General features: G+C 39.8%; 2 protein-coding genes across 3 annotated transcripts; both read left to right on the top strand.

The window, feature by feature from the left end:
* The first annotated feature begins 700 nt into the window (after positions 1-700).
* Positions 701-13,009, top strand: matk (megakaryocyte-associated tyrosine kinase). The gene is made up of 13 exons (XM_077024060.1): positions 701-867; positions 1,347-1,400; positions 2,438-2,551; positions 3,233-3,348; positions 7,340-7,559; positions 8,316-8,409; positions 8,497-8,562; positions 9,404-9,503; positions 9,601-9,685; positions 9,920-9,993; positions 10,259-10,454; positions 10,669-10,755; positions 11,303-13,009. The coding sequence occupies exons 2-13, from the start codon at positions 1,392-1,394 to the stop codon at positions 11,492-11,494; spliced, it is 1,353 nt and encodes a 450-aa protein (XP_076880175.1). The 5' UTR covers positions 701-867; positions 1,347-1,391; the 3' UTR covers positions 11,495-13,009.
* Positions 13,010-16,954: 3,945 nt separating this feature from the next.
* rx1 (retinal homeobox gene 1) lies at positions 16,955-24,141 on the top strand. 2 transcript variants are annotated; one of them, XM_077024063.1, is made up of 4 exons: positions 16,955-17,509; positions 18,227-18,574; positions 21,406-21,656; positions 22,075-24,141. In XM_077024063.1, exons 2-4 carry the CDS (start codon positions 18,301-18,303, stop codon positions 22,519-22,521), a joined length of 972 nt encoding a protein of 323 aa, XP_076880178.1. In that variant the 5' UTR covers positions 16,955-17,509; positions 18,227-18,300; the 3' UTR covers positions 22,522-24,141. The 2 variants fall into 2 exon arrangements, with proteins under 2 accessions (XP_076880178.1, XP_076880179.1); XM_077024064.1 differs by lacking the exon at positions 16,955-17,509 and adding an exon at positions 17,889-17,972.
* Positions 24,142-24,455: the final 314 nt, after the last annotated feature.

Consider the following 24,455-nt stretch of genomic DNA (forward strand, 5'->3'; position numbering starts at 1 on the left):
AACAGCCCAAAGATGTGGCAGAAGAAACAGTTAAAATTTACATTAATACCCCAAAAAATTAAATTCATTATTTAATACCTGGTTTAAATGAATGAGCGTTTATTTCTGTGGTGGTGCTCTTTTTTTTTTTTTTTTTTTTTGCACATAAGTATCTTAAATTATTACTATGGGGGTGGGAGTTAAGTCATACTTGTGAAACTCGTTCTTAACATCAGTGGTCAAAATGAATGTCTTTTACAAACATGTTAAGAAACACGTTGTAATGGATTTTATCTTTTTAGTTCTTCCTTGTGCCTGAATTAAGACGGGTTAGATGGGCAAATGAAAGTACTTGAAGTGTGTGGAGAAAGGCGAATATTTCAGTTCTCATACTGTGATATCATGCAATACTTAGTCTTTATTAGTATAAATAATGTTAATAATATAATTATCCATATTAAAACACTTTAGAACATGCAATACCATTCATTGTATTCTGTAATAAGATATGGTAATGGTTTTCATTTTGTTTAGCTAGCATCCTACTCGTGTTTATTATATATATATTTTTTGAATAGGCCTACTTGTTCTTTAATTGCGGAGTGTTACAATCGTCAGTTTTTGACATGGTTCTTTTTTGTTTGTTTCGTTTTTTGTAGTATTGCCTAAACTACATATTAAAACTACTGGATACCAAAACATTTTACGTTGCTGTTACGTTTTTAGTGACGTAAATGTCACTTTTAGTTACGTTAATGTCTCGTGGCGCTGTGGGAAAACAAGTAACGCATCGTGAGTGACGAGTCAGACTGACAGGTGGCAAGACGCGTCGGTAGTCTGTATTAGATGTTTTGAACGCTTCCTATAACCGTTCCACCTTTATCTGCGGTAAGTCATAATATATGTACTTATATTTTTATGCTTGGCTGTCGTATTTACTCCTAAAAGAAATCGGTGAACTTGGAGAAATGTAGAGAACTGCTTTTAGTGCTACATTGGTGCTGTAGTTTTACCTGTCCATAAGGTTTAGAAGTTTATTTTATGACTATATCGCACCTCCAGGATATATTGTACAACAAAACCACCAGTGTTACATTATACATTGTTCGTATGTGTACAGTAGGTGTTAAATCATTACGAGCTTTTACAGTGTAGCTTTCGAAGAACTGTTGTCCGTTTTTATGTCTCGGGGGGCGATATTCGAAGATTATGGAGAGATGCATCTACAAATGAGCTATTAGTGCATTTTGTTTTCTGTTTAGCCAACATGTCGATAAAATCCTGTAATACGTTGTAATCATGATTTTCGACAAGAATCGAAAATGTATTTGACATTGTAATTTTTATGTGTTTGCGCGTACTTCTAGTGACAGGAAGTTCACGGTTTCAGTCTTTGGGGCTCTTCTCTGAGGATGGCTGCGGTAAACTCTCAAGCCTTTTTTTGTTTTTTTCTCACTAATTACGTGGTGTCTTGTATTGTGTAAGGAAAATGCTAACAGGGTCATTCTACAGAAATGTCCACTTTTCTGTCCCTAGACTTAACAGTGCAGTTGCATTTTAAAACCCCTCAAATTTAGGAATTTATTTACATTTTAAGACAAAACAACATGATATTTGAACAATTACACCTTTTTGAACCACTCATGAGTCAGTTTTTCTTTTCAACCATTTTAGTGTTCTTCCAAGTATGCCCAAAAATGCCTGTCCTCGCTGTCATGCTGAGAAACTAAGGGCTTTTATTTTTGAATGGAAAACATATACTTTATTAACACAACTGCAGTTGTGTCCATAAAGGTCCAATATGTCACACAAAATATTTAAAAATACTATATTGCAAATAAATATAATAAAATACATAATAAATGTGTACGTCCCCTATATTCATGTCACTGGTGTTACCGTATGACAAAAAAGACTATTATTTGAATATACAAAGCCATGCTGATGACATCACAGGAAGTAATTTTGTTTCCTCTCTGAAGATTAATGAAAACAGACATTGTAAGTTCAATGTCATTTTTTCATTTTTTATAAATTTTATCATCTACCCTAATATTTCCTTCGAAGCTTCAGTGCAAGTCACTGGTATGCCCTACTTTAATCTTTAAAAAATGAACATAGAATAATGAAAATGGATAAATTTATACATAATTCAGTGAGTAGTTTATGACTGTCAACATGTGGTTTGATTCCCTGTGGCAGCTATTTTGTAAAAATAAATGTACAAAAAAGGCAAAAAGCCATTTAGGTGTACCTTATGTATGTTCTTATAGCCTATTAGTACAGTAATAATGTCGTATAATTTTAAATCTTAGAAAAAGAAATTTATGTAGGAAAAATTTTCACCTGTCAAAAGTGGACGTTTTTGTAGAATGATCCAACAATAGAAAAGGTACAACTATAACCAGTTATTTATAGTGTTTAATTTGTTTTGCCTCCATCCCCTCCATTCTTACAGAACAAGTGGCCCCCTGGTACGCAGTGTATTGCCAAAATTGACCACACCAAGTCCAAAACTGATGAAGTAGCCTATCTTAAAGGAGACATCCTTACAATTTTAGAGTTGGGAATGGTAATATCATCTTTTATTTCTGTTTATTTTGGACAGGTGCACTAAGTTCCTATAAATATACCTTCTTTTACAGTCTAAAATACCACTCCACATTATGACAGCATATTTGTATAGATTCAGATATCATTTCAATGTGTTGTTCTTGCCAGCTTGACTCTGCCATGACTTTTCTTAACTGTGCCCGTTATTGTTTCCATTGGATAAGAAATGTAAGGGTTTCTTTAGGTTCTGCGCATTAAATCAGTGCAGTCATGACTCTACACCTAGCCGAGAAGCTTTGTCTCTTATAGACTCTCCAGTTGTAGTTCTTGTCACTGTCTTCGAGTAAATGGTCTTTGGTTTTAGCGCTAGCTCAGGTTATCAGGAAGGCTTGTTTGTGTCGTCTTTGATTCATTACTTGCATTCGAACCCTATTCAGTTTCCAGGTTACATTTCATCACCTGAAAAATGCTGAATACCTCTTGTTGGTTTTCTATGCTCTGTCCGTGTAAAGTGTTCTAAGGATAGCTATCTTATAAACAGAACATAACCTAAATAATATTATTATTATGTGCTTCAGTACCTTATTGGATTACAGTGAGTGTAGGTCACTCTTCAGGACTGAACGTTGCAGGTTGGTAAATGTCCACATTAGCGGTTATTCAGTGATGCCAGTAACGTGCACACTGTGCTCTTTAACAGGGCAAAGCCGTCTACAGGGCCAGACACAACAGGACTGGTGAAGAGGGGCTGATCTCAGCTTCCAGTGTACGCGAGCGGGAGGCCCTGCACATAGACCCAAACCTCAGCCTCATGCCGTAAGTGACGTCTAACGGGCTGGACACCTGATGCCATAGCAACCTCCATATGTAAGGCAATCACTGGAATTTTTCACTGGATAGGAAGGAGCTGTGCATTGATTTGTGCATACACAGTATACATAGCGAGGTTTATGCATTTAACATGTTGTGGTGTGTGCTTTCCTATATACCTTTATGCAGAGGTGGGGACTCGAGTCACATGACTTGGACTCGAGTCAGACTCGAGTTATTAATATTAAGACTTTTGACTTGACTTGAAAAAATATTCAGAGACTTAGACTTGACTTGGACTTTTACACCAATAACTTGGGACTTGAATTGGTGAATTGATTTTTTTACCCCAAATCTAAATTTTAAAACGCATATTAATATTTATAAAGTGCGCCCCATTAATTTCATTTCCGTCCTTCTGACGCAGACCGGCGTTACACCAGATTCTGTGACCGTCGAGTTTTGTGACCACAGGGGGCGCTATTTCACAGTTTCTGTTCAGAGGCACAAACGCTTTACGAATGCTACGTAAACTACGCTGATGCACTTTCTTTACTCGTTTTGTTGGTGTCCACGAGCCAAAATATGACAGATGTTTATATTTACATTTATCGTCTCTTAATTACATAAATGTACTTAAACAAGATCTACCATCCCCTCACCATTGCAGCCAACAAAGAAATCATGAATGGGATGTACAGGTGAGCCTTTTTAACTGGGGTCACCAATTCTGACGGCAGCCATCAGAATATGTGACCCCACTGAATCTCCAGGTAACAATAGTAGCCTACACCGTGACCCCACAATAACAGAAAACAATGAAAAAATAACCCTAATCTTTTATTAGTCTATATTTAAACATTTTATCCAAATGTTTAGAATAACCATTCGTAATGACAGCATCTTGCTTACGATGAAGCTTGCTATTTTCGTGTAAAATGATGTAACAAAACATTCTTGTTTAAGTACATTTATGTAATTAAGAGAAGATAAAATGTAAATGATCTGTCATCTTTTGGCTGGCGGACACCAACAAAACGAGTAAAGAAACGCATCAGCGTAGCATTCGTAAAGCGTTGGTGCCTGTAAAAAAAAAAAAAAAAAAGACTCGAAAGGACTTGAAATTCCAAGTTTCAGACTTGGGACTTGACTTGACGGTTGCCTGTCTTGACTCGAGACTTGACTTGAGTTGACTGTCTTTGCTTGAGACTTGACTCGGGACTTGAGGATAAAGACTTGGACTTACTTGAGACTTGCAAAACACTGACTTGGTCCCACCTCTGCCTTTATGGTCCTGCAGTCCTGCCAGTTGTCTGTTCTGTAATTCTGCATTTAGCAGACGTGCTTTTCCAGAGCGACTTGCAAAGTGCTTTGCATCTGTTCACAGAATTCATCCTAGCCAGACTACTACTACTACTATTATTCAATGCCATTCCCTGGTATTCGAAATAAACATAGGCTCAAACTTAAACAGAAGGGATTAAAACTGATACCTAGAAGCGCAAATAACCGTAGATAGATAAACATACAATTTAAAGAACAAGTGCTATCTGCAGAATTAGTGGTCATCTTCAGTCTACATTTGAAGACAGCAAGAGACTCTGCAGTCCAAGCAGCTCGTGGAAGATCGTTGCACAATCTTGGAGCCAGAACAGAAAATGGTTTTGAGGTTTCTGTTCCCTGAAACTTTAGGCACGCAGTTTCATGTAGAGCCATATTTGAGATTCGGAGTGTGTGAGGAAAAGAAATAATTGATAATAGACTGCTCATTCCAGAGTTTTTGATAGAAAAGAGAGGAGTGATACCGGACTAGAGTTGTTTATGTCAGAGGTGTGTTGCCTTCTTCAAGATTGCTACCACCCTTGCTGTTTTGAACATGGTAGGTACATATCTCGAAAGTAAAGATTTGTCGATGATTGGCAAAATAAATGGATCAACATCTCTTCAAATGTTCTGGAACAGAGTGGAAGGAACTGGATCCAGTGAGCATGTCGTTGGATTGCTGGAAGTCCGGAGTTGATGTATCTTGTCTGAGGAGAGAAGGAAGCCTGGACGTTGGGTGTTGGGTTAGAGATACTGGTAGGAAGACTTTGAATAGAGGAAAAGGATGAAGACTGCTGCAGTCTTCTCCTCAAAGAAGGTGACAACATCCTCAGGAGTAAGAAGATGGAGGGGGGGAGGTTAAGGAGAGAAAAAATATCAAAATAGATTGTGTGGGTTGGATGTGGATAACTTGAATTTTTCTCTATAGTAGGCCAACTTTGCCGATGTTTCTTTTAATGAGAACTTTGTAAGGAGACATTGATATGAGCTGAGGTCTGAATCTGAGGTGACTTTTCTTCCACCGCCTCTCTGCAGTTCTTAGTTCTCTCCTCTGGTTGTGTAGCTAATCCGTTAGCCAGGGTGTGAATGAGACAGATCCCGTAAGCCTGGGGGAGAGAGGACACAGAAGACTGATTGACGAAGAGAGCGTGGAGAAGAAAGTATTGGTAGCTGTGTTCAGGGGGAGAGAAGAGAGTGTTCTGGTGAGGAAAGGTTGAGGGAGGGATAGAGCATAGATTTGAATGGAAGTAAGAAGTACATATGAAGGAAGTGTAAGTGGGAATGGCAGGGAGTGAGAAGATTTTAGAAGGTGATGGTCTGATGGGTGAAGGGAGGGAGACTGTGATGTCCAATGTAATGGTGGTCCATGTAAAGACCAGGTCCAGAACGTTGCCAGGCTGATGAAGAGGTCAAATTGCTGTAGCAATAGAAGAATGCAGGAAGAATGTAGTTTGTGGGACAGAAGGTTGAAATCAGAGGAGAATGAGTAGGTTTGCATCAATAGTGAATTGACTGAGGGTATCATGCTCGTCAATGAAATTCTCAAGGCAACCTGGAGGGCAATGCATCATGCTGGAGTTTAGTGGGGTAGGATACAGTGATAGCATGAAACTCAAAAGAAGAGATTGAAAGAGCTGAGAGAGGAAAGCTGGGTGAAACGCCACTCTGGAGATACCAGTAGACCTGGGCCACCACCCCTGCCAAGGTGCCGTGGTGAATGAGAAGGCAGAGGACGGAGCAGCAGGAGTTTCAGCGTTCTCTGGAGTGATCCGGGTGTGGGTCAGAGCCAGGACGTGTAGTGAGCGGAGGGATACAGGGGCTGAGATGATACATACACAGGAATTTCCACACACATTATGGAATAAAAATAAGCTTTATGGATACCAGTAGGGAAAAGAGAAGGCAGGAAAAGATTATACTTAGCTGGGTTAGACAGACTCAATGTCTTTGGAGGAAACTAGAATAAAAGCAGAAAAGCAAATTTTAAACTAGAGTTGTCCAAATGTATCTGTTTTAGTAAGTGCTGTGTCCGCCCCCGAATTCACACCTCAGACCAGGGCAAAACTATACCTGCAGCGTGTAGTTACAGCCAACAACAGCTAACAAGCAACAAGGTTAGGACAAGAAACTTAGAACTTAACAGAATCTAAGGTGAAAGTAATTAAACTCAAAAACCTACCATGGCCAATCACAGGATGTTCCAAGTGTAGACAAACAAAGCACACAGAGCAGACCAACTCTATGCATGTGTATGTGTTCAGTTACATGTGTGATCTAGGTGATTACCAAACTGCTCAGTGTCTTATTATGCGGTTAACGCATGGTAGGCCCTTCTCTGTTAAATATAAGAGAAGTGCTTAACTGAGACCTGCTCTTTAAGGCTTAATGTGTGTAGTAAACATCTACAGGGAGATGTTTCCATTAAGGTACATCTTGAACAATAAATTATGAAAGATTCACACTGAGAATCTCTACTTGGAAAAGTAAGCTGTAAAAAATCATGGATAGCATAAAATGAAAACTTAATTATGACAATATATGAATAATTAAAAATAAAAACAGTAAAGCAGCTTTTGACTGTGTGACACAGACACTCTAGAAGCAAAAAAACATTTTTACCAAGGTATTTTATAAAAAAAAAAAAAAAAGTTGTATGTTCTTTATGAACTTTCAGATGGTTCCACGGTAAGATATCTGGTCCTGAGGCGGTTAGCAGACTGAAGCCAGCGGAGGACGGTCTGTTCCTTGTGCGCGAATCTATTCGTCATCCTGGTGATTATGTGCTGTGTGTCACCTTCAAGCAAGAAGTCATTCATTACCACATCATCTACAGAGACTCCAAGCTTACCATAGACAACAAGAAGTATTTTTATAACCTCATCGACATTGTGGAGGTTAGATGCTGCACAAGAAATGTATTTATAATCCCATGATGGTTTCTGTGTGGTTTTGGCAACACAGTGGTCTGTATCTTGGTAAAACAGTTCACATGTGACTCACTTCCTGTGGCCTAATTGTGTGAAGATACACGAAGGCCATGGCAGCTGAATTTAGAATATGTTGTCCTAAAATACAAAGGATACATAAACATACTTGAACATCTATTGACCAACCGAAAAATGATTTTTTTTTGTGTTTTTTCCTGCATGTCGACTATGGCAGGTAGTTAGAAAAGAAAACAGACCTGAGTGAGGCTTCAACAACATGCAGTTCACATGATGAGTTTGAAAAATATTTTTTAAGGGACTATAGAAGACTAGTGCATAACCATGCATAATAGATTTTTAATCATGACATGGAAAGGATTTGCTATTAAGTGGTAGTCATACACATGATATTGAGTATTTGTGCCAGGCCATTAGGGTTTCACATAGGGTCCAGCCTGCTCACTTGATACTAGAAACCTTAACATCACAAGCTCTTCACAGGGGTCGTCAGGTAGGGGTCATCAGGTAGGGGTCATCAGGTAGGCTCCCTTCAACCCCCCTAGACTGAGTTTCGTAAAAAAAAAAAAAAAAGAAACACATGATAGGTCCTTAAAGTTTAATATGATATTTGTAGACAAAAAAACCAATAACATAGTGAACAGTGAGATTGCTAATTCAGATGGAGATCACTGTATAACTGTAATTGTAAAATTGTTGTTTCAGTTCTACTCTAAGAACAAAGGACCCATCGCCACCACTTTGCAGAAGCCCAAAAAGAAAGAGGGGATCAAGTCAGCAGAGCTGCAACTGTACAAGAGTAAATGCCCCACTCCAGAAAGGATATTATTATAACCAGTAGTGTTTATTATTTGTATTTTATTCTCTCTCTCTCTCTCTCTCTCAGTGGGCTGGCTGCTGGATCTTGCCAACCTAACTCTAGGAGAAAGTATTGGAATGGGAGAGTTTGGAGGTTTGTTCACAAATCGACTGCATAGTTTTTTTTTCCCTCTGTATTTCCACTAGATGGCAGGATTTGTTCAATTTACACGTTCTGAGTGCAAGCCCTGGAGGTTCTAGGCATGTCAATGCAGTGTTGCATGGACTGATGGCTTCCTGGCTTGGTGAGGTACATGCCAGTTAAGCCTAGTCCAAAATGGCACACGTGAGCGCAGCTGTAGCATGTACCCAGTTCTCACGTTAGCAGTCGGAGGGCACATTTTTGATCTGAGCACTCCTGGGGACTAGAACAATGAAGATCTGCATGTTGACCTCACCAAATGGTGTACTCTGAGGGGGACCACGGGGCTTAAGGTGCCATTTGGGACTGAGCTTTAGTCTATGCTCAGGGCAGAAATCATTCTTTGTGAAGTCGTTGATAGTTGTTTTGATAGTTGTTTTGCCTCTTGTCATTGCCATGGGTATCAAAGGAGAGCATGACATTTGAGTCTCCACAGTTGACTGACAGGACTATCCACCAACCACAGCTTAGAAATTGTTTTTTTTTTTGTTTTATTGTTTTTTGCAGCAAACTAAAATAATGTCCCATATTCCTTATTGCAATCTAACATTAATTCACCTCTTACTTAATACAGTCACCAGCAACTGTATTAGGTTCACCTTGCTAGTAATGGGTTGGATCACCTTTTGTCTTAAAAAATGCCTTAAAACTTCAGCGTGATGCTTTATCGGCTTCACATCCATGATGCGAATCTCCCGTTACACCACAACCCTGAAAGTGTTCTTTTAAGGTCAACGTGAGGCCATTGGTCCTTGACCTGGGGAAAGTTCATGACCGTGCTTGTGCTCTTTAGATGTGTATGAAGGAGATTACATGGGCAAGAAAGTGGCTGTGAAGAACATCAAGTCCGATGTTACTGCCCAAGCTTTTCTGGAGGAGACTTCCGTCATGACGTGAGTGTCTCTGCCGTCGTATAAATCTGAGCCACTTCGTGAAATGTCAATATTATCAAATTTCACTGATATTGCTTCTGGTTTGGTTGTTTTGCAGAAAACTCCAGCATACGAACCTTGTGCAGTTACTAGGAGTGATTCTACACAATGGTTTGTACATCATCACAGAATTTATGGCTAAGGTATGATTGATTCGGTCCTCGGCATGTCTGTTTGTATGTCTGTTTACATAGTTGTAAAATCATCAGTTCTTGTCAAATGGAATTAAAATATGAACTGTAGATCATTTTGTTTTATGTAAATTAATGTGCAAAATGGCAAAAGTTTTACAAGCACTTGTATCTTTTAAAGAATAGATCATTGATCTGTTAGTTTGTGTAAATATAGTAATAGTATTGGCATCTGTTGTCTTGCAGGGTAATCTGGTGAATTTCCTACGTTCACGGGGACGTTTGGCCATCACTACTGCTCACCTACTACACTATGCACTGTAGGCTTCTACTAATATTTACTGTTTCTTTACACACATATTCAGATCTAATTCCAGAAAGAAAAACACACTTTTTCTTACTTAGTGTCTGCTGGCTAGTGGTGTTTTTAGTACTTATTCTTAAAGATGCTGAATTGTATAAAAATGAACACACCTAAATATTCGCTCAATCTCACAAAAATGTCAAACTTAGTAATGTGCTGAGTTTGTAGTGAAGAAAAAATTTGCAAGCGTGCAACTCTGTATGTGCTGCTGGGCTTCCTAGTGAGGTGTGTCATGGGATGGAGTATCTGGAGTCCAAAAGATTTGTTCACCGAGATCTGGCTGCCCGCAACATCCTCATATCTGAGGGCAATGTTGCCAAGATCAGTGATTTTGGCCTGACCAAAAATAACTCTGAGACCACTGACAACACAAAGTTGCCCATAAAGTGGACTGCACCAGAGGCCTTGACCAACAAGGTAAGAACCATGTGTGCTTTCCAGTCTGAAGCTTTTTATGTTTCTTACAGTAGTAATAAGGGGGGGGGCTACTGCCCTGAACTAGTGCAGTGCACACAGAAATCACCAAGAAGTACAGTTCATGGTTGTTATTGAGGTTTTGTTAAAAGTAAAGATAGCAGCATCTGTGTTTTAGGGTAAAATATTAACTAAATATTGTTTGGTCACTTTTTAGAAATTCTCCACCCGATCAGATGTTTGGAGTTATGGTGTGCTTCTGTGGGAGACCTTCTCCTATGGCAAGCAGCCTTACCCTAAAATGGTGAGCTGGTTGAGTTTTTCCAATCCCTGTGTCCTGTGAAAATGTCAACCCTGACCTTCACAAGACCAGCAGTCCTGGTATTGAGTTCTTATTGGTGCATATGGTGAGGCATATTTGGTGAGTATGTCCTCACAACCTCCACCTCAGCTTATTGCTACAGCAGTAGCTGTGGGCTGATACAGAGGTGTTGAACTGAGTGATTTTCAAAGACCACAGTTCCTGTTAAACAGAAACCTCTCCTAGCTCAGAGCCTTAATCTTCATGTTAGTGAAGTATCTTTTGAGGCTCTTGCAAAGGTTTTATCACAGCAATTGTTTATAATGTCAATTAATAGCATCCTATAATTGCTCTAATTCTGTACTGTAATTGCTTTACATTATAGCAATAAAAAATAAATAAAGCAATTTAAAAAAGCAATTAAAATCAGGCATAGTTTGGAAAATGCTCAGTTCTTTAAGCTTGGTGAAAGAAGTTATGGGAAGTTCCTGCAGGAGTTCCAATGAAAATGTGTAACTGATTGTGGTTGTTTATGATGTCTTCACTCCAGAGTCTGAAGGAGGTGAAGGAGTCTGTGGAGCAGGGGTACCGCATGGAGGCTCCGGAGGACTGTCCACCTGACGTCTACGTCCTAATGAAGGCTTGCTGGCTGAAGAACCCCAAGTTGAGACCCCCATTTCACAAACTCAGGGTGCACCTCCAGACTGAGCTGAGCAAACACGAGCCCGGCACTGGGTCGTGACCCAACATGGCAAGAGACATCTCGTGTGCACATAACTCACACTATAACGTTCACACACCTCTGCTTTTTAAATATTTATTTATGGTAGATTTACTGTACTTATTTACTGTTCATTGTCTAAAAAAAATGATAATGGCACTTAAATTGCAAATGAGCATGCCTTTTTTAAAGACCAAACTGTCCTAACACCAGTACTAAGGTTTGCAGAAACAGGTGACACTGATTTTGTGATCATTTTATCACTGGTACCCAGTTATCTGCCAGGGACCTTGAGGTCTGGGGACCAGAGGTGGCGTTCCAGGTTCAGCAAGTAAATCTCCTTCCCAGAATTTTACTCAAGCTTGCTGGATTTTTCTAATTAGTGCCAGCCAGGAAAAATGAGTGGAATCAATACAATCCAAGAAGCCTGAGCAAAATCTTGGTGAGGACTTTTACTTTCTATTTTAACCTGGAATGCCCATCTCTGCTGGGGACAATCCACTGTAATATTTATATAGATGTTTGTTATATAAACTGTTTGTTGTATGTTAACTACAATTGTTTTTTGTTAATAATTACTGCTATGTCCGGAGCATTTTAAGAAGAAGGGCCATTAGTCTGGGACCAAAAACCCAAAATAATGAGCGTGTGCCAGTTTTGTACTTGCAGGCATGTACTTGTACTTTGTTAATATTGGTATGGAATTATACTGACAGCACTTTGTTAATTCAGAGAGTTTAACATATCTTTAGTGGCATATGATTGGTCAGTGACTTACACTTTTTAATGTGCTACTCTATTCTGATCTGGTATTCCTCTGATTTTTTTAAAGCCTAAATTAAAGATGCAGTATTTTTGATCCTGTTGTAAACCTGACACTTGTGGCACCATCCACAGCTGGAGTCTTCTCATCCTCTTTTACTCTGAGCAATAAGCCCCAAATAGGATGGTGGGCAGTTATTAATAATAAGAATCTTCTAGAAAATTACAAATATGATTTAAAGGGCAGTGGCATTGTGAAAATGAAATGTGTGTCTATGTAAGTTCTTATAGAGATTTGTTTTATTATTACAGTATAATCTCCACCCTTCAACAGAAGTGGGACACAAGGCTGTAGTTTTAAATGCTCTGCTGTACCTTTCACACATATGAAGAGCATTTCACTTGGAACTAGTGTTTGAGTTGAGAAATGTAACTGTTAGTTCCCCACCTGGTTACTAGCTCATTTCTTTTAGATGATGCTATAATTGCCTAAAGGGCAATTAACAGTGAGTCATAGTCTGACTTGCCTCATTACCAGCAAAATGCTGACACCTTACAGCAGGTGTTAGAACTCAGAGGAGATGTTTAAAATGAGGTTTAAGAGTATTTGGTATTAGAACCTTATTTATGAGCAAACTCTGTCCAATAATGAATACATGTTTTATTGTTAATAATTACTATTTTAGAACTGTTGTGCACAATGTGGTGAACAAGTGGTATTCAATAAAATTAAGAAAAACTGTCTCAGGACTACTAGAGACTGGGATTACAGCAGATTATCTTAGCTTTAGTTTTATTTATTTTTTTATGTTTTCTTTTGATTTGGGCCTTCTAATCCCCCCTGGGCCAAGTGTAATCCACTGCACAGAAGGCACAGAAGAAGAAAGGCATCAAGCAATGATGATGATGATGATGATGAAGATGATGATGAAGATGGGAATGTGTATATGACTTACCCAGGCTGACTTGTGAGGGTTGATGGGTAACCACAATGTGGTTTGACTCGCTCTGTGTGGGCCTGCCAAAGTCTGGAATATAAATCTTATCTGAAATCAGGCCCACACCGTAACACCGCCACCAAAGGCCTGTCTGGGGACAACAGTGGTTGATACATAACCGCCGGCCATCATTTCGGCTCAGCGTGTTTCATCAGTGAACAGCACTGAGGTTCACTGGCCCCTCGTCAAGCACATATGCTCCCTGGCCCATTGTAAGAGCATGACACCTGTGTCTAGTGGTGAGGTCAGATCCCCTAACAGGTTGTCCAGCACACAGACCACTCGGATGTAAGCGGTTTCAAATGGCTCTCACCTCTGCCTGGAGTTGTGTGGCATTTATCATCAGGTTTCACAGGGCACTGTACACAATAAAGCATTCATCAATGTAGATGTGCCAAAGGCTGTGGCTTTCTGTGACCCCTCTGGTCTGTAACCTTCTGATGACACTGTGACAGGACAATTGTTTAAATACCAATTCTAATTGAACCAGGATCAAACACCTGTTTTGAATTTTTCTGTTAAGCTCCTTGAACAGCAGTTCAAGGTTAGAGTGCGTTTTAGGTTCATGCTGAAATTTCACCTGAAAGCTAAATACCTCTAACCTTTTGTGAGTGGTGTGTTTGGATTCAGCATGCAAAGATATAAATCCACAGTAACTTTTTTTTTTTTTTGCTTTATTGAACAGTGTAGTCAATCAATGTGGAAATTAATCTTAAATCATATCCTGGTAAGGGCAGGGTAGGGTAAGCATTACAGCATATCACTGAACGCTGAACGCAGCAGTTGACAGACAAGACTGCACTGGCTTAGTATTAGAAAAGAAAGGGTTAAACCATTCATTCAATTGCATTGTACAAAGTTCTGAAGCGTTTTGAGCCTCTTGCCTGAAGAGGGCAGTGTTGTTCCAGTGAATGAACAATGTTTTGAGAAGAGCAGTTTTTGACACTAAAGCCTTAACTAGATGCCCTCCCGTCTAGATTAAGTCGTTTTTTATTCACATTTCCTATTTTGTGTCTGTAAAGCTTTCCCCAAGATATATTGTCATTTAAGAGAAAAACAGGAAGGCAAAATGTAAAGAAATTATTTTAAAGTCTCCCAATAGATATTTGATGTTTGAATAATTGTGTCTCTTGCTGAGAGCCAATGGCCATCTGTTCATTAAATGGCTTGACAGAGGAGTCTTAAATGCTTATCCATGGATTACAACAGAATACCAAAGGCAACGGGACTTGTATGTAGAGGAGCAACAGGTGATGTGGGGAAAAACAGGCAAACCACAAAAGGACACAAGTTCAGTGTCCAGCATTAACTTCACATTACACTATGGAAGGACTAATAATTAAACATTTACTAAACTGGATTAGTTCATTATCAACCTCCATTATTACTTCCTTTAAGGAAGCATGAATATGTCTTATTTAACACACATATTAAATATGTTAAAAGACTGACAAAAATATTTACATATAAATATGTTGAAACGTCAGCCTTTCCTTTCAGAATGAAATTCAGATGGGAACATAATACAGTAAAACAATGTTAGTTAGCTGTGATCTGCGTGAAATGGTTTCAGGAATTGTTTCTTCCTGAAATAATTCAATTAAATGAGCTGAAGATGACTGATAAGCTGCTTTGTAAATGACAATTCACTTCCTGTGAGTTCTGTCTTATCCTTTTGAGAATATAGTGAATATTCTAGTCACTGCATGTGAGACACTACAATGATGTTACATTCAGTATTATGTACTCCCCCCCCCCCCCCCCAGGGGCTCTGCCTACACACAAGCCAGTATCAGAGAAGTCACCTGAGTAAATGCATTTACCAGGTAAAAGTGGTAGAAGTGGTCTTGATTTTTAAAGGTCCAGTGCTTGTGTCTTGGTCTGCCATGTGCCCACCACACGGACCTTTGCATTGTGTAAATAATATATTTTCAAAAATATTTGGCTTGAGTGTTGTTGGTCAGGATCTGCAAAACACTTCAAATTAAAAACCGAGATTTATGACTATATGGAATAGATACCAGTTACATGTCATTCTGAGACAACGAGACGTAAAGTTACTGTATACAAAGGTTATTTTAACAAAATATTTCCATCCTCTTGTTGGAAGAATGGCAGTGGATAATCATCAGGTTTGGATCTCGGATGTGATACATCTTGGATCCATACTGGCTACAATGGTGAGTTTCTTATTTGCTCCCATCCCTTGTTAGGTGACCTAAAATTAAATGTCTGTGCTTAAATGTTACTATAGATCTCAGTAAGTTCAGAGGGTTTACTTACCTCTCTTAGCCCACTGAAGTGCTGGACGCTTCCCAAGGGCTGCAGAGTCCTGGACATTCCAGTAGCACCATACGGTGCCAAGCATAAGAAACAGCAATAATAATGTATTTGCATTCATTCGTTAAGCAGGATATCAGAGTGACTTACAAAGTACATGCAATAGTTTATATAATGATAACATGTACAAAGAGATGCCACAGAGAACCATAACAAAATCTCATGTTCATGGCTTGATCATGATAGCAGAAAACCTTGTGATGAAAATGCATTTCTGAGCAGGTTTACTCTTTCTAGCTGTTCCGATTTTTAATTGATCAGACATTGGTATAATACAAAGACTCTTCATTATGCAATAGTTTGTGTTGTACATTGGTTTTGTCTGCTGAAAGCAAACTAATGAACTTTTGCCATATAAATATGCATGTCTACCATGCCCAGAAAAGTGTAATTAGGTTATTTATAAACAAAGTCTCCAGAATATTCATTAAACCAAAAGAGAAGTGAATTTCATATGCAAATCCATGCTGCAACATACATTGCTATAAGATGCAAAGATAATCTCAAGACAAGAATATTTATTTTCAGTTCTTTTTATACAAGGGTCACCATATGCCTTGTTTGCCCAAACCTTTGGTATCTAGAATTACACTGGCTCCACCTTTGAATCTTGGCCCTGTTCAAGGTTTTTTCATTATGTTGTCTTAGGGGGGTTCACCATCCCATTTAGCTTCCTCACAGGAAGACCTGGAGTGTATGTGGAGAGGTGTTGCTTTTCTCCAAGTGCTGTGTGCTGAGATGCTTCTCACCATGATGTAGGTCACACACTTTTAGCTCAGTCTGTCATGTCTGTCAACTACCAAGAAACATTCATGCTGCAGAGAAAACCCTGAGTGGATATTACAGTCCATATGTAGTGAAGGGAAAACACTCCTAACTCCAAGCTTCTCCAAGGACTTAAAAAGGACTAGGATGACTAGAACATATTTTGACTTTTACACTTATAAGACCTGGTCTTCATTAGCCGGACAATGGTCATGATCTCAGATGAATGCCATATGTTTATTGTTTAGAAAACGAGCATAATTTGATTTATAATCATAATACACTACCTAATAAAGACAGAACTGTTGGATCATCTGTAATTGATCTTTTTATTTGCTCATATGACTAATTAAGCAACAGCTGCTCAAGATGGGAATGAACTGGGTTAAATGTGTGTCATGCTCAGTGGACTGTAGATCATATTGAATTTAACTGCTCTCATTATTACCCTGCTGTCAATTCTGAGTCCTTGATAGCCACAGAAGTGCACAAATAACCACGTTAACGGTTTGTAAATTTAATGCATTTCTTGCTTGCTTGTAACACATTTAATTAACCACAATTATTAGCCTGGACTGTTTACGTGCCAAATTACATCTAAATACCAAGAGAAATATTTAAATATTTAGAATGCACGTTAATGCCTGTCAGGTTATTTGATCTAAATTAATACACTGTTTTTCTACTTCATAGAAAACGTTATACCCTAATGAAAAATTCACTTTGATAATTAAAGGACTTACTAAATATTTTCCGTCCTTTGTATGTGACACAACAGATTTTTGAAAGAGAGTCTGGTCGTTGCTTCATTAGTTCGGACCTCCTCCTGCGTGGTGAGCACGAGCTGCATTAGAGGAATTACTTGAGCAGAAACACGTCTGTCAGTCATTCTTAAAGAGGGAGATGCTGATGAACGAGCTGCTGTAATCCTCGTGAATTGTGTTTCTGGAACGGGTTGTATCTTAGATCTGGTTGAAACTCTGAAACACGGCGACTAAACGTTTATTGTAACTTACTGTGTTCGAATTGTAGTGTGTGTGAATATCAGTACTTTACAAAACGACAATGTGGCGGCAGCGGTGAAGTTCGGTGGCCTGTGTGTGCAGGACCGAGGCGCGAGTGCCAACTGCGTCAGGACGGAACAGGTGACAGACCTGCGGGGACATCACAGGTAGGTCTCTATACCCAAACATTATTTAACTTATTCACTTTCAGAGTGGTTATTATGCGTACTCGAAGTAATACGAAGTAGACTTGAGGCGAATTTTAGCACAGATTTAGATCTGTGTCACATGCAGTTATTTGCGGGATGGTTTCAAGAAGATTATGGATTTTTATTGCTTTTGAATCTGTCTTTGCATATTAAACGTGTTTAAAGCATTTAGCGTCGTTAGTTGCTGGTTTTATTTCTCCTAATTACAGCACGGCTGTCAAAATGGTGATAAATCAATAAAAGTTGCCAGGCTTACTTTCTGAAGTCTTGTGGAAGCACTAGGTTTAACTTTAGGAATACAATACTATGAATGACTGTTTATTGTAGTTATTACTGTAGTCTGTCTCATAGGCTTTGAGGTTTCTGCCATATTACCTATTTACATCAAAGTGCTGACACATTGGTCCCATAAAATACTGAGGTAAAAAATACATTTACTTTGTAATTAATAAGAATCCTAAATGTGTTTTTTCAGCTTTTGTTGATTCACCACATTCTTAAAACATATTATTGGAAATATAGGTCAAATGTTTTTGTCTTTATGGGTGATTCATTTTAACATTCTAAAATGTTTATTAACCGCTTTTCCAAATTTAGTTTTACTTCGTTGAATTACTGTTATCTGTTCTCGAAAGCAAAGCTTAAAATAACAATGTCTTTCACTTTGTTCACTAGGGAATTTCGGAGTGTCAGACCCCTCTACCACTTGGTGGTTTTCCTCATCTGGTCAGGACCATCCCAACTTTCAGATGCATTTGTCACTGGATACTATGAACATGGTGGACGACAGCTGGCTCTCGTCTGGAAACTTCCATGAGATGGTGAAAGGAGGGGTGGCAGCGGTTGGCACCCATGTCCACAGCATTGATGTCATCCTGGGCTTCACCAAGGACCAGGTGGCATCATTCAATCCTGGAGCCACCCCCATGTCCCACAAAGATGGGGTGGAAAGACACAATCACCCTGCCAACCCCTCTGAACCTCGGGCGCTGAGGCACAGCTCAGAGCAACCTGCTTTTTACGGTGAGTTCCTGATTGGTGTAAAGACACTTGTGCTATTTTGACAGCTTCTTATCAGATAGAGACATCGACATCAGAGACTATGAGGCTGAATATCTGTGAATGTGCTAAAAGTTTTAAAGGGCCAGATTTAAAGTTGTAGTTATTTTACTTTTCCCTACAGGATCATATGGTACAACAGCATAGACTGTTTTATACAATCTAGATGTAAGAAGGAAGATAAAATAAAAACAAAAGAGAAATCTGCAGCATGTATTGTATCCCATAACCATAAAACATTATGACAGTGAGGTTTTAGTCTGTTTAGCCTGTTACTTTCATAACAGTGTCTGCTCGTGTGTTGTGGGATAGTTGTCATACATGTGGGTGGATAGAGGTTTGGTGTGTTCTAAGTTTTCCAAGCATAAGCATTTAAAAAAATCTTGTTACTTCAAGTTGCCACTCCCTTTAATTCTCTGCGGGTATTTTGGAGCAACATCAAACACCTTTACGTTTTGTAAGCCTAAAATAGTTTTGAACTTAAAAGAATCCTCCTCTCGTGGAATGTTACAAGGTTTTCTCACAACTTTGATGGTGGATGTATTTTGTCTTCCACTGACAGTTAAATCTGTAAACGATGTTTTCCCGTGCACAAATCAGATCACACAATAGCACTTGCTAACGAATTTTTTTCCATCAAACTTTGACATTGGGTTCATAATCTGTCCTCTGCTTCAGAACAATGAGATGAGAGGACAACGTTTCACTGATCATTGTGGTCAAGTTGTCCATGATAAAGAGTGCAATAATGATCAAAGCAAATGAAAATGGTTACAGTTAGGGGAGTTGACTGACAGCATTGTTGGCCAACCACGTCGAGCGCTGCTTCCTTTCCGCTCAACATGTGAGAAACTGAACACAACTGAGCACCTGTACTGAACTGAACACAACTGAGCACCTGTACTGAACTGAACACAACTGAGCACCTGTACTGAACTGAACACAACTGATCACCTGTACTGAACTGAACACAACTGAGCACCTGTACTGAACTGAACACAACTGAGCACCTGTACTGAACTGAACACAACTGAGCACCTGTACTGAACTGAACACAACTGAGCACCTGTACTGAACTGAACACAACTGAGCACCTGTACTGAACTGAACACAACTGAGCACCTGTACTGAACTGAACACAACTGAGCACATGTACTGAACTGAACACAACTGAGCACCTGTACTGAACTGAGCACCTGTACTGAACTGAACACAACTGAGCACCTGTACTGAACTGAACACAACTGAGCACCTGTACTGAACTGCCTGAACTCAGCAGGTTTGCTGTGCAGGGTATTGCTCATATGATACACCTAGAAAACAATTCCTTTGTAAAAGAGTTTAAGACATATAAACTTAATTGTGTTCATTTTTGCAAGTCATGCAGAATATTTATTATTATAGTATTATTGTTCACTGTAGTTAGATATCTATATAATATCCATACAACAAACTGACTGTTGTGCATCTTTGTAATTTCCTCTTCATTTTCCTCTTCATTAACACAAATGGTGTCATCCTTATACTCTTGGTAAAAGGAAAAATGTGGAAAGTAAAATCACTTGAATCAGCATAATGTGATTTGAATTTGAATGAACTCTGATGTATTTATCTGACGGAGCCTAGAGGCGGTCTGTCCTGACCCTTTCAAATGACCATGTTCACCTCAGGTTGCCAGTGAGTCTGAGCAGCTTTTCTGTGAAGACCCGCGTGTGACAGGCGGCGTGGTCGTCTCTGACGTGGCCCTGACCTCGTCATTGTGTTAGTTCAGCCTCTACCGTTGTCTCTTAATGAGGACCGCCTCGACAGATCTGGGGAGTTCGCTGAAGCCCGTTAATGAAAGCTTCTCTTTCTGTGGCATCTCCCATTCAGGTCATGTTTACTGCTGAATTCCCTCTAATTACCAGACCATTGAGTATTTCAGCCAACACTACAATATAGCACACCAGATCCTTATGTGTTATTAGTGTCCGGTTAGTGATTAGCTGGAAACACAAATAGATTTTTATTACCCATAAATTTGCTAACAATTTTAATTCAAGCTAAATGGGGGTTTTGTTAAAAAAAGTAACTTTTTGACCTTGTGTGGATGCCAAAGGCTTTTTAATTGCCTCAAAATGCTCCTTTTCCTGATTGGCGATTGTTACCTGAGCCATTTCACCCATGCAGCCATCTTATGATCAAATCAATCAATCAATCAAAATGTATTTATATAGCACTTTTTACAACAGTTGTTGTCACAAAGCAGCTTTACAAGTGCCGAGTCCTAGCCCCCAGTGAGCAAGCCAAGGGTGACAGTGGCAGTGAAAAACTCCCTAAGAGCAGGAGTGGTAGAGCTGTCTTCAGGCCTGGGTGCAGAATAATCTGAGGGAGATTAGGGCAGGGTCTGTCAGGGGAATTAGCAGGCTGCATCTGTTTCTGTACTCACATTGAAAGGTGGGACAAAGATGCATGTATGTGATTCTAAGAAGTGACACTTCAACAGTGTTAAGCACGTGCAACAGGTGGGCACCAAGTATTAAAATATGTATCATAAACACTTTTCATGTATGTAACCTGACTGTGGTCTCCCCCTGGCGATTTTTAAAAAGCATCACCATTATTGTCATACATGATTGTTTTAGTATTTTTCTTATGTATTTTTTCTCAATAGGCCTTGTTTTAAAATAACCATGTAGGGTTTTTATGTGGAGTGATTGTAAATCTCAAATTGACGCATTGTTATCAGCTGTATAATTTATTTTATACAGCTGAAAACAATGTGTGTATACATGTGCATATATTGGGCGTTTCAGAATGTGAAGTATCGTCCAGTAAGCACGAGGCTCTACTAGCGGAGGCCCGTAAGTCAGCCGAGGATGATGGGAAGTCTCTGGAACAGGCAGGTGATGAGCAGCCAAAGAAGAAGCACCGGCGGAACCGCACGACCTTCACCACGTACCAGCTGCACGAGCTCGAGCGGGCCTTCGAGAAGTCCCACTACCCCGACGTGTACAACCGCGAAGAGCTCGCCGCTAAGGTCAACCTGCCCGAGGTGCGAGTACAGGTGTGTGTTCCAGGTGATTTCCACTCGCCAGGTTTTGTGTTACTGTTTAAATATAAATAATAATTGATATCGTTAATATTTGGACTTATTTCAAAGTGCTTTGAGTGTATAAGGTCTTCCACAACGTTTATTGCCTGAGTTTATTTCCAGAAGTGTTAGTATTGTTTGTCATGTTAAGACTATATTCTTCTGCTGAACTTGTTAACTTCAAAATGAGTTACGATATTATTCATGAATTTTTAAAAGAGTAAAAATGGTGGAGAGTTTATTATGAAGAAATTTTGTTTCTTTTCTGTGTGCTTATTCACTTCTAATGCGCAGCACTGTCATGATACACGGACTCATTGTTGTGTTCCATTATAAATAAGATCAGGTCTTCTTTTTCCGTAAGGTCCTAAATTCCCGTGTTTTCATCCAGGTCTGGTTCCAGAACCGCAGAGCCAAATGGAGGCGACAGGAGAAGATGGATGCCAGCGTGATGAAGCTCCAGGACTCTCCAGTGCTCTCCTTCCCCCGCCCTCCTATGCACACCAACGTGGGCCCCATGACCAGCTCGCTGCCCCTGGACCCTTGGCTGACCTCTCCACTGAGCAGCGCCACGCCCGTGCACGCTGTTCCGGGCTTTGTGGGAGCGTCTCAGGGCCTGCAAGCGGGATACCCCACCCACGGCTTCCTCAACACCCCGGCGCCCGGTAGCCCGTGCGTGCGGCCCGTCGCCCCACCGCCGTACCAGTGCCCCGTGGCCTTCGCCGATAAATACCCGCTGGAGAACGTGGAGCATCGCAGCTCCAGCATCTCCACCCTGAGGATGAAGGCCAAGGAGCACATCCAGTCCATGGACAAAACATGGCAGACCTTGGGCTAGTGCTAAGGGCCTTTTGGCCAACGAGGTGTATTGCGTTTTGTGCTGCGCTGGACGCACATGGGATGAATGTATTCTTCCACATCAGTTTAAGATAGTGATATATGTCAGCATACAGGCCGTCACCTGTCATTAATGTTTTACGCCATGCTGACTTGGAAAAAAAAACTTTAAAGATAAGAGAGAGCTGGACAGTGCACACTGCAGCCAGGGCACAAGCTTACTGCCTTCCAGATCATCCAGTCTGATGCATCCTGGACAGAACAGTAAGCCCTAATATCTTGGAAATATGCTGAAATTGAATCACAAGAATGCCTCAAAGACAGGCTGGTTAGAACATGTTCTCTCTCTTTTTGGACTGCAAACACTACCTTGCTACCTTGACACTGCAGATTTTTATAAAATATCCGATTATCTTTTAAAGCATATGGACCTATAAGAACATATTACTTATTCACATGAACATGTGCGTGATTGTCTTTTATAGAACATTATCTTCTGCAATGTGAGTGTAGCACATTACCTATTTGATGCGTGGGAGTTCAGTCAGGATGAGTGGCTCTATACACACACTTAACTTACTGACGGGTGTCCTTATACAGCTCTGTGTCAGGCATAAAAACAGACAAATGTATAATGAAGAGAACAGCATTAAATGGCAAATGTCTTTTCTGAACAACCAGGCAAGTGTGTCGGAGCACAGCTTGAGTGTTAGACGCAGAGCAAATCTGGGACTCTTAGGACCGGCCTTGGGAAGAAAAGACCTGACGCTCTGCTCACCATATGAAGATCCACCCATCAAAACCCATCCTGATACTCTATGTTTCAGCTGAAAGAAAAAAAAGGTTTTCACTACTGAATAACTGACAAAATTGTATGATTTGTTTATGAAAGAGGTGTATGGGACTCATTTTTTGATTAACTGAGAATGCTTGTCTAATCACATCTCACTGTCCCATATTTCATATCAAACTTTATTTACTCATAAACCGATTTGTCCTGTGGAGCTCAGAATATGACTGACAGCACATTTATTTCACTCTGTTCAACATAAGGAGCAGTTCTAAGTGTTATAAGGCAGTCGTATATCCAGTAACAACACAGAAGTGCTGTGTATGTGGAAAGGAAACCTGCATGGCCCTGTGTACCTTCTGTGAAGGGTTTTAGTTGAGGAACATTGATAGGCTGAGTAACAGGCATTGGCTCTTTTGTGAGAAACACAGCGAGTACAGGGATGAGTGATGTTTACAATAGTCTGGTATAAAAAATGATTTATATGCTTCATTTCTGGTAAATCTGTTTTTAATCCAGATTTCAGTCCTCAATAAGAAGCATATGAGATACATATGAGATACAATCCTGCTCACACATATTTTTGTTACTTTGTAAAGAATGTTTAGGGTTTTTTTACACTAAAAATGTTATTTTGTTGTAGATGGGGCTTAAATTCAGGTTCACCTGAAGAGTCTGTCATTTGGTAAACAGGACCATGTAGATTAAGTACTGTGTAAAGAATAAGCCAAAGTTTATAACATAAATATTCATTAGTTCTTATTTTATTCAAAAGAACTGTACAGAAACACATTCTTACTTATCCATTTGTATACAGTTTTACCATTTTGAATTGAATTTTTGATACCCATAAACTTGTCTGTAGAATAAATCTAGTTTGCTAGAGCTTGTTTCTGTGTTCTTGCTTCATTCTTCCCTCATTAAACTGGCGTCATGTCCCTGTGTTGAGATGACAACATGGCACACACATCTACTGAAAAGATGGGCCGGGTGTTTCATCTCCTCCCTCCTCTGGCTCTCCTAACTGGTGGCAGGCAGCCAGCCCATTAGGGAGATGAAACTCCAATCAATCAGGCCTCACCGGGTGCGGCTTCCGTGGCCCAAAGGCCCAGTTCTTCCTAATTACCCCCAGGCATCGCTGCACC

This window comes from Brachyhypopomus gauderio, chromosome 12, assembly GCF_052324685.1.
Source record: "Brachyhypopomus gauderio isolate BG-103 chromosome 12, BGAUD_0.2, whole genome shotgun sequence".
Classification (NCBI taxonomy): Eukaryota; Metazoa; Chordata; class Actinopteri; order Gymnotiformes; family Hypopomidae; genus Brachyhypopomus; species Brachyhypopomus gauderio.

What these genes read in the sequence shown, in the direction of transcription:
- matk (XM_077024060.1), top strand. An exon ending in CAATTTTAGAGTTGGGAATG is followed by an intron (nt 2,552 to 3,232) that starts GTAATATCATCT and finishes GCTCTTTAACAG; the next exon opens with GGCAAAGCCGTCTACAGGGC. An exon ending in CCAAACCTCAGCCTCATGCC is followed by an intron (nt 3,349 to 7,339) that starts GTAAGTGACGTC and finishes ATGAACTTTCAG; the next exon opens with ATGGTTCCACGGTAAGATAT.
- rx1 (XM_077024063.1), top strand. Translation starts at nt 18,301, where the DNA reads ATGCATTTGTCACTGGATACTATGAACATGGTGGACGACAGCTGGCTC. An exon ending in AGAGCAACCTGCTTTTTACG is followed by an intron (nt 18,575 to 21,405) that starts GTGAGTTCCTGA and finishes TGGGCGTTTCAG; the next exon opens with AATGTGAAGTATCGTCCAGT. An exon ending in TGCCCGAGGTGCGAGTACAG is followed by an intron (nt 21,657 to 22,074) that starts GTGTGTGTTCCA and finishes GTTTTCATCCAG; the next exon opens with GTCTGGTTCCAGAACCGCAG.